The 13,098-nt window shown below is 39.9% G+C and overlaps 1 protein-coding gene across 1 annotated transcript in view; it reads right to left on the bottom strand.

Moving 5' to 3' along the window:
- Positions 1-13,098, bottom strand: part of SMARCA2 (SWI/SNF related BAF chromatin remodeling complex subunit ATPase 2) — a 156,642-nt gene that overhangs the window by 75,275 nt on the left and 68,269 nt on the right. The window contains exons 20-22 of the mRNA XM_090275209.1: positions 5,229-5,336; positions 4,554-4,640; positions 1,309-1,355 (exon numbers count right to left, since the gene is read on the bottom strand). Of these exons, the coding sequence (XP_090131335.1) occupies positions 1,309-1,355; positions 4,554-4,640; positions 5,229-5,336 (242 nt within the window). The remainder of the gene's footprint in view (positions 1-1,308; positions 1,356-4,553; positions 4,641-5,228; positions 5,337-13,098) is intronic.

Genomic DNA, 13,098 nt, shown 5'->3' on the forward strand with positions numbered 1-13,098 from the left:
ATGGGGCGGTGGCTTAAACATAAGGGAGCGGAAAATACTGGCGGATGAGAGCAGAGAGGCAGAGGGCGGGGCGGGGCGGATCCCGCGGGCTCTACCCACCGCACTGCACGGGTTAGTTGTAAGTGCAATGGAAAGCCATGGATGGGGTTCAAACAGGGGAATGACAATAGCTGACACATCTTTTTATAAGATCCCCATGCACACTGTGTTGGAACGGACTGGGGCAGGGGCAATAGTCCTGGTTTATGTGGATGTTCAAGCCACAAACACGATGGTAATGCGTACTGCCGTCAGAGGGAGAGGAGAATCAGTAAGCTGGAAGAGGGCCTTTGCTTCCTCCACAACAAACCACTTCTCTCTGTTATCAACAAGGATGCGCTATAATATTAAAACTTCGTTGTAGAATTGATATTGTTGGAAAAACTCGCCAGCACACATGCCGTCTACAGCAATGAAATGTATCATTCAGTAGCTGATTTTATGGCACAGATTGACACAGTCTGAGTTATCTCTAACAAGACACGTCAATTAAAGGTCTTTGCCAGATCCCTCCCCTGTTCTGAGAACTGTCCTCCAAATACCCATGGTGGCCATAGTTTTAATATGCAACCCTGGCCAATCCGATGGCACCAGAAGTGAACGTAGGACCCAGGGGAAAGGGAGGCAGGGGAAGTGGGAGAGCCTAGTAGCACCGGTCCTGGATGGGTTCCAATTCCTGGTTCTTAGCCCAGTGGCACAGTCTGTCCTTGGAACCCAAGAATGACCCATCCATCCTAACAATACACTTTCCCTGGTGCAAAGCAAGCAAGACAAAGACTTGCTGTTAATATGTTCTTTTTTGTTGTTGCAAGGCATGATTCTCTTCAATGTCCATTGCTAATGAAAAATGCTTCTTATACAGACTATATTCTAACAAATTACTGTAAATTCATACATATTTATAGCATATGAGACATTTCTTCTCCTGCATGTGAATATTAAATATCAACTTTAAACTTAGTATGATAAATCCTCTTTGAGCCTAAGCTCCACCATTGGTTATAAATAACGACCCTTTGAAGCTTCAACAACATTTTTAAAACCAGGGTACTATTAAGTCCATTAAATGAGATCTATGTCCTTTGAATAGCCTTACTCAAGGCATGTAGTAATTTACACCATTAAAGTAAAAGTGAATGTTGGTATCATTCTGGTTAACAACTTTTGTACGCCCTGCTGAGGAGGCTGGTTGTATGTATTTGTGTGATACAAGTTGAGGCAGGACCAACAAACAATTTTTTGGAAGAAAACAAAATTTTTAATATTTACCCATTTATGACCCCATTTGAATAGCCCAGGTGTTCAGCAAAGGATTCCTTTAAAAGAGAGAGAAAAAGAAAATGATTAAAAAATAAAATAAAACAGATATACAATTATTAACTTAATGATTACTCTTTGAGTGAGGTCACCCTATCTATTTCTAGAGTATAATTAAACAAAATAAGAAATACTTGTTATAAGATGAACCAGAAACTCAATGTCTTTGAATTTAGACTTCCATTCTGCCAGAAATGTATCCTACGAGCTTCTGCAAGTCTCTAGACTGTCGTGCTGAGATGACAGGGTCAGTTCATTCATCAAATAGCAATTAAGCATCTGCTGGGCCAGTGCTGGGGATCCAGAAACAACTGAAATATCTACCCCCAAGGAGCTTAGAGTCTAGACAAGAGGAAGAGCTTCATATAAGAAAGTCAGGACTAAAACGTGCACATAAATATACTGTGAAAACATTCAACAGTAACAGTGATGGTTACATACTTTATTTCAAATCTAGTTTAGTGAAATCCTAACATCCCTGCCATACTGCACTTTTCACCATTACAAATAAGGCCCTAAATGTACACCGCTCCCTTGGGCGTCTAGCTTTCAGTTTTAAAATACAGAACTTAATCACCTAATTCCCTCCTCCCTGAGCCCGTGGGAGAGACACATTGCTGTTCTCCCTGTGATCTTTCCTTTCCTACTTAAGGAAGGAGAGACCATCTGTGGGGAAGGGGAGGGTGTCACACCTTCAGATTAGCCACCAGCTGTCTCCCTCTTCTGCTTCCCTTCCTTCCATGGTCACGCTTTTCCTCCAAGGTGACCAGATCCTTCCCTTTGGGTTCTTCTCTCAAATATGTTGTCCATGGAGGGCAGCATTCCGGGAATGGGGGTGAGGGGCTGCCCTGCTTGGACAACAGCCAAAACTCTACCCTGACTCCAAGAACCACAGGCAGCGTTCCTTACTAGATTTTAGGTGCTACCCCTATCTCCAAGCAGGGCTCTAAAACCCAAGGAGACACGTGTCAGGTGACAGTATCATTTTAAAAAGTTTTCATATCTCTGGTATGAAGGCTCCTGGGAGGCAGTGAACCTAATGGAGGGACAGAGATGGGGCTCCTGGTATGACTTGGTGCCAACAAACGTTATGCAGCAAACAAAACAGAGACAAAGGCAAAGGCACACACCTTCTCTGATCTATAACCGTCATACATTAGCCAGTGATGGTGGCTCTCGTTCCTAGGAATACGTTCCTGAAAGTTTTTTACGTTAAAAAAGTTGCAAATCTAAGTCTGTTTTTCTACTGACTGCCATTGGAGAGGTAAATATGTGTGCAGAGGAGGGCATGTTACTTAACCTTAGCTGCTTTTACAATTGCTCTCTCCCTCCACTCTTCCCAGGTGCCGAGACAGAAGCTTGAGGGCAGATGGTGTCATCCCCCTTCCTGACAGGGCCTGGCATGTTTCAAAGGCTAATTTCTGTATGATAACCACGATGAGGGAAGACTGACACTTAGCTTTCGTAATCTGAGTCCTCTATGTAGCAGAGTAAATATCTTTACATTGTTTTTAGGAAAAGAGAGACAGGGGGTGACAGGTTAACCTAATATCACCCCATCATTAGAGGGATTTTATTTTGCTCTTCCCCTATCCAACATACAGCCCCGACACTAATCCATTGATACCTTACATCCATTTAACATGTTATCAGTTTACAAGATGCTGCCTATGTTACTTTTTTAAAGTTTATCCTTTTGTCAGCCTTACAATCTAGGGGTCCCCAACCTTTTGGGCACCAGGCATTGGTTTTGTGGAAGACCATTTTTCCATGGACCGGGGCAGGGAGGATGGTTTTGGGATGATTCAAGTGCACCTCCTGCAGTGCGGCCCACTTCCTAACAGACCCTGACCATTGAGGGCAAGTCAAGTACAGTGAAGCTTGGAGAGACTGAATGATTTACAGCAGGTCAGCACATGTGAATAAGTTTCCCAAATTGAGAGTTTCACCCCAGTGGGAGCAATCTGAGTTACAAAGTAGTCTTGGGTATGGACTCACTGCACACTGAATTCTCCTTCCACTATATGTCTAAGTGTTTAAATAGTTGTTGGTGGAATTTTATTTTTATTTTTTTAGTGTTATTGTTGCTGTCATTTTACCTAGACCTAGGGCTTTTTAGTCTGTGGGTACTCTGCCCTATGGACTTGAAGGCAACAGCAGTATCAGGCATCTTTCTCGTTCCCCATCACAGTTGGGACAGGGCTCCGGAGTAGGAAGAAGGCACGCAAGAAACACTCTTCTCTGATCATTACCAAAAATAAGGGAGAAAAAAATAACTGCTGAAGCCAAAAATGTTCAACCCCATTTTTACATTGTGATTATTACCTCTTTAATTTCCCAGAACCTTCTGTGTATTTATTTTTTAATAGACTGGTGCAGACACCCAAGCCCTGGGGGACTTGCCCCAGGTCCTGCTCCCGCACCTGTAAAGCAGGCAGGCGGTGCACTAGCAGCTGGCAAAGAACTGCCACCTGCACTACGTGCATCAGCAGCCACACTGAAAAATGAAGATTATGATTGCGGCTCCTTTTCCTGCCTGCTCAAGTCAATTGTTTCTGCCGAGGTAAAACTCTGTCAATTTAGGAAACTTATTCACATGCAGTGAATAGGGCAGAAAATGTCCTCACCCCTAAAAATAGCTTCTTAGCAACCAGAGCATCAGTTTAAAAGCCTGAATTTACATTGTCATGATAGAAGCCAAAAAGGAAGAATACAAATCTAAGTAACAGACCAAGGTCAGTGTCTATTACAGAGAAAATATTTCAAGAACATCTTTCTCTTCAATAGGTATAAATACATTATAAATACATTATTTGAATATTTTTCACAGCATCCTGAGAAAACTGGATGTATTTATCATTATCTTCCATTTCAGAGCGCCTACCATAACAAGGCAATTCACAGTACTCACCAAAACCTACATAATGAGCCATAGCTTACAGCATTTTTTCACTATTTTAAACTCTTGGTTATAAAATTCCAGATGCTCAAGTACTTAGTGCCAAAAAGCATCCATAACCAGAAAATTCATATTTGTTAATTCTGCCTGTTAAGCTATCAGATGAGCAGAGTTGTTGTTTTAACTTCCATACATGTTTCAATCCTGTTTTATATTTTTATTAAAAAATTTTTTTAAAGTAGCATCAGTAGGAATAACAAAAACAGGATCAGGATCAGAACAGAGAATACAGACTTACCTCAATGTGCTGAAACATATATGGGTGATTGCAGATTTTTCTCAACTGCATGATAGTGTTCATAAGTGTCTTAGCACCTCCTTTCCCCTGAGAACAAGTGGAGAGAATCAAAACAATAAATTAGTAACTGATCCGATATTTCCAATTTCTTAAAAGTGGGCTTCTATAGAAAGGGTCAAGGGCCATAGGTCTTCTCAGTAACCTACACCTCTACAGTCCAAAGCTCCTGTTAAAATACAACCATTTCTGGGTTAGATATAACACATTTCTTGTGACTAACTTATCCTCCAGGAAGGAATTATGTCAAGTTGATGGGTTTGTGACATGACTGTCTGTTCCCTAGGATTCTGGGAAGACAGAAGCACAGAAGAGATGCCCAAGGAAGGAAACTTCTAAAATACCACCCCCCTTTTAGGCGGAATACATTTTCTGCAGAGATAACACGAACAGAGTTAACTATTTTGGTGATGAGAACTTAACTGCTTTCTTCCTGCCCCAATGTAGTTTACAGTTAAGAGGTTAAGAAATTTCTTTGGGCAGCCACAATGGCTACAAAATAGACCCAGTAATTTGCTTTAACAGGTGAGCATCAGCAGGCTGCTTCGCCCGAGTGTTGGACGTCACAGTCACAAGAAGGCATATGCACTGGGAGCTGCATCATCTTCTGCCACGTACCTTCTTATCTTTCTCAGAACCGTCTGTGAGGAGGATCCCTTTGGCTTGCATGTGGCGATACAGAATCTTCTGCAGAGCTGACATGTCACACTTGATCACGTATTCAACCTGGAGAAAAGAAAACAGGAGGTGGGTAAGAGCAGGAGAGCGAAGGTGCTCCTTCTAAAGAGACTACTGAAACAGCTGCGGCGGCCCTCCAGGAGCTGTGAGAGTACTTGTTCCCCCACTTGGATTCCTGGAGTAAGGGATGGGACTGGGGGTGGAACAGACCAAGGTCATCATTGCTGAAGGCGTGATGATGACAGAGGGACCTTCCAAAGGTTCTGTGTACTTGAGGCCTACAGTCATGCTTTCAGGAATTTCTTGACTTGTTCCATACTTGAGTGAGAGAGTCGTTTGCAAGCTGTTCCCATTCAAAGATGTTCAATGTAGAGCATATTTTTAGTATTTCCTTTGCTTCCCAACTATATCCCCTTCTCAAATGAACAGGACAGTTTTAGGAAGAAAAGTGACTGGCCAATATTCAATGATTTTCTTTGTAAAACATTTTTTCAGGCTACTCCTGATACTAGTTCTAAAATGAGATTTATAACAGTCCTTGGTTGGCAATCATTAACCCACCTTTTGAGAGATGAGAGGATACCACCCAGAGAGGATAACAGGTAGAGAAGAACTAATTCATAGCTGGACTCTATGACCATCTAAAGAAGGCAAGGCCCCTTGTGCTTCCATCTGAATACTGCAAAATTCCAATTTAAAACAGGGAAAGGAAATTCCCATGCCTGTGGGTTAGCACACACCTGAAATACTCCTAGCATGCTCCTAATGCTTAAAATCTGCCTTGATTATTTCCTATTATTGGTTTTCTTTATTAAAAAAATTCCCAGAATACAAATGTGCAATTTTCATAATAAACATCAGATTAATGCCTAGAAATCTGCAGAATATGATTAAAAGTAAATCAGCAAGCTGCCTAATTTTTAATAAACTAATTAAAAATAAGCAGGTTGTTTCCAGCTCTGAGGGCCAGAGTGAGGAGGTCACAGATGAAGACAAGCTGAATATTCATTCCATTGGTGCTTTAGAGGAACCTGTCAGGCCCGGTGGAAATGGCAATTCATAATCTTTGCCACTCATTTTGATGCACCAAGTCAGATTAGAGAAAGGCTGGCTCTGTAGTAGAAAAGTTAAGAAAAGTAAGTGACCTACCATAAACTTGTTTTAGTTTTAATGACCTTTGTGGCCAGGGCAAAAAATAAAAAAATTCTCCACATTTAATAAATAAGGATGCACTTAATATAGGCTTTGTGTTTTAGATGCTTGATCATGTCATATTTTTAAAGTGCTTCCACTTCTTTAAGAACTGTTATCTCTCAATGAAATTTGATCATGGTGAAGAAAAACATTAAGTGACTTCTGATGAGTACAATGACAAAAATGACATCATGGGTTAATAATATTCTTGAGCTCTTTGCAGGGACCAAGCCCCGTGTACAAGTGCTTTATGTGCCTTCTCTCATTTCACCATACAAGAGCTCTAAAAGAGTTACATTTACTATCCACATCTTATACATATGGAACTCAAGCAGCAAAAAGTTTAACAGACTTCCTCAAAACAATACAGCTAATTAATGATGCAGTTAGCGCATTAAACAGAGTTCACTCTATTAAGCTCTTTGCTAAGAATGACCCAGGGGCGTTCTGGCTTCTGAGTTCTACCCTGAAGTTCCCCTTCACCTGGGCCTCAGTGCTGGGAGAGACACCTGATGCTTGTTTTTAAGAGCATGGGGACACAACAGATGCAGAATTTAAGAGAGAAGCCTCCACCTCCTTCCCATCAGCTAGCTGCGGCTAAGTGCTGGAGGTGAGGAGTTTGGGAAGCAGGAGGCATGAGCACTCCCTACAGACAGGACTCCAGACACCCCACAGGCATCAGGTCAACAGAGAGGGAGCCCATCCTGAGGACCCAGACCTTCTTACCTTCCTCCTTCTTGTCCTTAGGGGACACCAGAAGCTGGTTTGATAGACATGATCAAAGTCACTGTCATAAGCTTCTCAATTATATTTTACATGTGCTCCCTGCACCTCCCCAAACAACTCTAAGTTATTTTGTTTGATTTTGTACTTTTCTCCAGGCCTTGGGGGTTCCTTAGTCTCAGTGCTTCCTTTATAATCTTACTCCACCCTGAGGGCCCTTTTAAGATCTTCCACAATCACCCACCATAATATCCATAAGCCAAAGTTGACTTTCCCTTTCAGTTCCCTCAAAGAAGTGGTTATTAAGTTTTTTGCTGGCACTCCTCTTATCAGGAAGACATGCTAAAGCACATCTTCCCAACATGCCCATGTACTTATTTTTTTATTTTTATTTTTTATTTTTATTTTTTAAATCCTCATGCAAGGATATGCTTTTACTGACTTCACAGAAGGAGAAAGGGGGATGGGTTGGAAAGAGGGAGGGGAGACAGACAGACAGACAGACACTGATGTGAGAGAGGAACATCGATCAGTTGCCTCTAGTACATGCCCCAACCAGGGATCGAACCTGCAACCTAGGTATGTGCCCTGACCTGGAATTGAACCTATGACCTTTTGGTGTATGGGACAATGCTCCCACCAACTGAGGCACCCAGCCAAGGGTGCGCATATATTTATTGTGAATTATATGCATGCAGTAATGCCATGTCAAGATATAAGTTACTTTTAGGGTGTGGGTTAATGTTAAAGGCAATTGATTTCTATTCATATTTCAAGGAAACATTTGGAGGACTTCTAATATTTTTTTTGGTCAATTCCAGCCTGAGTATCATATGAATGTGGCTAAGAAAAACTCATACTACAAAAAAGAAGAGGCAGGCCTGCCTTCTTCTCATTGTTCACCTATTCTTTTTGTTTTCAAACTGCAATCCTCTGTAGAATCTTTTAAAAGTCCTTCATCCACTCTGGGGCTGAGGACATTTAGTTAAAATCAGATCATTCTAAATCTTTTCATCTGGGTACAGGGAAACCCACAATGCCTCACAAGAAGAAGGAAGTACATAAACCTGGCTGCGAGGGTGAAGAAACTTACAGATGCCTTAGGTGGTGGCGTCCCGCCTGGGGAAACCTACACTGTCCAACCCAGGCCTGGAATCGACTTTCCTGTGTGTACACTACATGGGTCCCAGTGTCAATCTGAATGTTAAATATCAATAAAACTCAACTTTTCTTATTAATAAGAGGAAAGTTAATATACATAGATACTCTAAAATCTTTCCGTACCCCGGTGGATTACGAATAAGCACCTCCACTACTAAACACACGAACTGGAGTGTGAGCTCTGGAGACCCTGGCCCCAAAGTACTTAAGTGCCTGGATCATTCATCCTGATGGGTAGGAGGGACCATATCACCTCTCACTGTCACACCATAGTGCAAGGTGAGCAGACCTTGCCTCCACAACACATCTGCTGACCTCTCACACCATGCAGCCTATTTCCGGTGTTGCTCCTGCACCTTCTGCCCCAGTCACAGTGCAGTACAGTACACAGAGCAGGCAGACAGAGCTACGTATTAAGAATAGGACAAACGGAATAATTCTAAAGCAGACATATAGATCGACAGCAACGAGGTGAGGGAAAGTTCTGTGATAATCATGCCACCGTCGACCCTGTTGAGTCTGAGTTGACCCTCCAAAAATGAGATGGCACCTAATTAGAGCATGAGTATGGAAGTTCCTCAAATATCCTTGTGCTATAGGAAATGAAATCGATGACTCTTTAATAAGGATGATTCTTCCTACAAGGTGGGCTTGTGAGAGACACTGGGGCTATTTTTGTTCAAATTTCATGTAAAATTGGGGTGTGGACCTCATGTACATGATAAGTATCTCCTAAGAATTCTTGCATTAGTGAATAGGGCAGAAAATGTCCTCAAACTGGTCCCTACAAGGAGCAAAATCAGGTGATTATATTGGCTCAGGGTCTCCTCCCATCGAACCCTATAGAAGTAGTCAGCTTTAGTCATAGTTTCTGCCCAAATATTCTTCTTCACTTATAATTTCTCTTCCAAAAGGATGTATTATTGGAACAATGAACCTAGACTACTGTGTGTGATATATTACCACTTTCTAAATTGAGATTTCCAAACAATAAGATTAAATGTATGAAAGTCCCACATTCTGGGATCTATAGTGAGAGAGAGGAACAAAGTAATGATTAATTACCTCAAGCATTCCAAATATTTATGTAATGAATATAGGATTAATTTTAGGTATGTCAACCTCTAGTTAATCTCAGATGTTGTATACCTGTTTTAGCATATTTAGACATCAATAGATACAAAGCCAATTGCCAGTATAGTTGGTTCTTGATTATATAAATGAACAAAAGGGAGGGTCAGCAGAGACAACCTCAAATGAGAGCTAAATCAAAAATCAAATTTTATTTAGCTTAAGTTGGGTTTTATATAATCATATAATCCCATTTCTATGAATAGCCATTCTTCCCTAAGAACAAAGGATGAATTCTTCACCAGCAGGTAGGTGTTTCATTAGATGTATAAAATTATTAAATACTCATTGATTAAAACTAATTTTTATTAAATACTCATTAAAACTAAATTTTCTGTTTGCTAAAGCTGCATTTATCAAACTATGGCCCTCAGGTGCCTGTTATAGTTTCATCTGAGGAAACAGAAATAGAGGTTCCTGAGGCCACTCTCGCTATACTGAACAGAATTACTGGGATGGGTTGATATTTTGTGTTTTTAAGAGTTTTTCTATCGTAAAACTTAACAATAAGAAAAGAAACAATAAAAAAAGAAAAAAAACATGCAAAAGATTTGAGCACCACTTCACCAGAATTGCTGGGGTGGGTTGACATTTTGTATTTTTAACACATTTTCTATCACAAAACTTAACAATAAGAAAAGACATACCCAATAAAAACAAACAAGCAAAATATTTGAGCACCACTTCACCAAAGAAGACACACGGGGGCTGAATAAGCACACAAACAGGTGCCCAGCATTACTGGACACTGGAGGAATGCAAATTAAAGTGACACACCTATTGAAATGGCTAAAATCATTAAAAAAACTGACAGTGCCCGATTAGTACTGATGAGAAAGTGGAGGAAATGAAATGCTCATACATTGCTGATGGGGCTACAAGATGGTCCAGGCAGTTTGGAACACTATTTGAAATTTCTTATAAAGTTATATGCACATAACATATGACCAAGGAACCCCACTCCCAGGTATTTGCTCAAGTGAAACAAAAACCTGTGTTCACACAAATACCTGTACACAACGTTTATAGCAGATTTATCCATAATCATCAAAAACTAGAAACAACCCAAATGTCCCTCTCAACTAAACGGATAAATGAAGTATGATGCATCCATATAATAGAATACTATTCAACAATAAAGACGAACAAACTATTGATATGTATAACAACTTAGGTGAATGACTATTATACTACACTGAGGGAAAGAAACCATATGCAAAAGGTCTGGTGGGACATACTGTCTAAAGCCATTCATACAACGTTCTGGAAAAGGCAGTTATAGAATGGAGAACAGATTAGTGGTTGCATGAGACTAAGGGTAGAGAGAGGCTCTTACTAAAAAGCAGTAGCACTAGGGGATTTGGCGGGGATGGGGCACAATGGGAAATAGAATTGCTCTGTGTTTTGATTGTGGGTGTGGTTAATATAACTATGCAGTTTTCAAAACTTCTAGAACTAAATATCCAAAAGAGTAAATTTTATTATATGTAAATAAAAAATTAAATTAAAAAACATTTTTCTAACTCTTTTTTAGGAAAACATCTGAGAATTATTGCTATGGAAGTATTTATCATTAGCTTTATCCTGCCATCAGCCATAATTCTTTCCCTGGATTCTTTCCACAGGCTGAGAAAGACATATATGTTGTTTATGGCTATACGCAGATGACAATAGAAGAAAACCCCTTACCCGCAAGAATTACACTTCATGACCAATTCTTCCATGATAAAAAAAATCCTCATGAAGCAGAAAAAGTAGAGAATGACCACTGGCCACAAGACATCAATAAGGCCACATACCCACACATGGTGATTAGTAACTTGCCTTGAATGGTTTATGGGGACAGAGACATAGGAGGGCCACAGAAAGGGCAAGGACATGAGAGCAGTGAGAAAGAAGTTGAAAAAAATAGGAAAGTAGAACTCTCCATTAATAATAGAAGTAGCAACATGAATAGAAAATAAAAAACATGTAGCAGCAGCTGTCACCAACTGAATGCTTACCACGTGCCAGGCACAGTATTTGAGTACTATATCCATGTAATTCTCTCAACAACTCTATGAAGCAGGTGTTATTTTCTAGTTCACTGATGAGAACCTTGAGACCTACTGGGTGAACTGACCTGCCCAAGTTCATACAGTTAGTAAGAGACAGAGAATGCTGTGGGGACCCTTGTCTGCTCCAATGGCAGAACTCATGACTTCCACCCCACCAAGTTACCTCCAGGAAGACCATATATCACATACAGGCTATTTCACACACCTCGGATATAATGCTCTGGCTACTAAAGAGTACTTTATATAGGAAACAGGCTCTTGAAAATCTAATCTTAATTTTAAAGTTTAATCATACTCAGTAAGTTCTCTTGTGGAAATAACGGTGGAATAAATAGAAAAGAATTCCTTTGTGATACAAATGATTACCCCATAATCTTTATACTGCAGAGGTTTGGATTTTTATATAATGGGTTTTCTTAAAACAGGGCATATTTTCAACTTTTAATGTATTTTTAAAAATCTATGTCTGTTAGCCAGTCCTGTAAACAAGTAAACAAGAGTAAGAAGTTTTATGGAATGAATAAATATAGGACTTTAGTTAGTTACCTTGTATTTTATGCATCTTCAAAAGAAATAAAAGGAAGCACAGGGCAAACAGAAATCTTTGACATTCCACCACTATACCTTCAGGATCTCAGTAGCAGTATGCCGGGAAGAATTTAGCTCAAGGCAGCCCCAGGACCACGCTGCCAACTTCCCAGTTTACCAATTCAATAGCTAAGCTCCATATTAAACAGGAAGGGGGTTACTCAAAGATGCTAAGACCACAGGACATCAAAGAAATATCAATAGCATTCAATGCCCAAGATGCATTCAGTAGCCCAATAAAACATTTAAATATTTAGGGTTTTTCTGGAATAAGATTGGTATAAAGAACCATGTTTATTTTTAATTTTTCTTTGACTATTAATGAAGAGAGAACAAAATTCCCTCAGCAAAGTGAGCAAATTCTTACACTATTTGCCAACTCCCACTTAAAAATGTACAGGATGAAACAATCTGTCCAAAAAACAGAGTTGTCACACAGAAAAACACAATGATGCAAAATAAAACATTTCAGAATTGGCTCATCTAAAGAGAAAACACAAATCAGAGTATCTCATGCTACATATAATAGTCTACAATGCCAAATAGTCTATCTCTAAGAGTATAAAACTTAGATCTCAAATGTGTGTGGTTCCAAAATATGATCAGAAACATATTAAAATAATACCTAAATCCAACCAAAAAATACAGAGCCAAGGGCTCAGTAGACATTCTAAAGCACTGGAAACTCAGTGTCCAAAGAGGAATCTGAAAAATATTTGCTTCAAGTGTTCACAGACTTAATGTTTATGGTATGGGACAGAAACCATGCCAGAGAATAATTAGATGATGGGTCTGTCACTTCCAGGAACTCTGTTTTTACTTAACTATCAGAACAGTGACATCACAAGCATTATATAATATACAGATGATGTATGATAGAACTGCATACTTGAAACTTATAGTTGTATTAATCAATGTCTCTCCAAAAAATTCAATATAAAAGGAAAATAAAAGAA

This window comes from Furipterus horrens, unplaced genomic scaffold (genome assembly GCF_987537825.1).
Source record: "Furipterus horrens unplaced genomic scaffold, mFurHor1.1.pri manual_scaffold_4, whole genome shotgun sequence".
Classification (NCBI taxonomy): Eukaryota; Metazoa; Chordata; class Mammalia; order Chiroptera; family Furipteridae; genus Furipterus; species Furipterus horrens.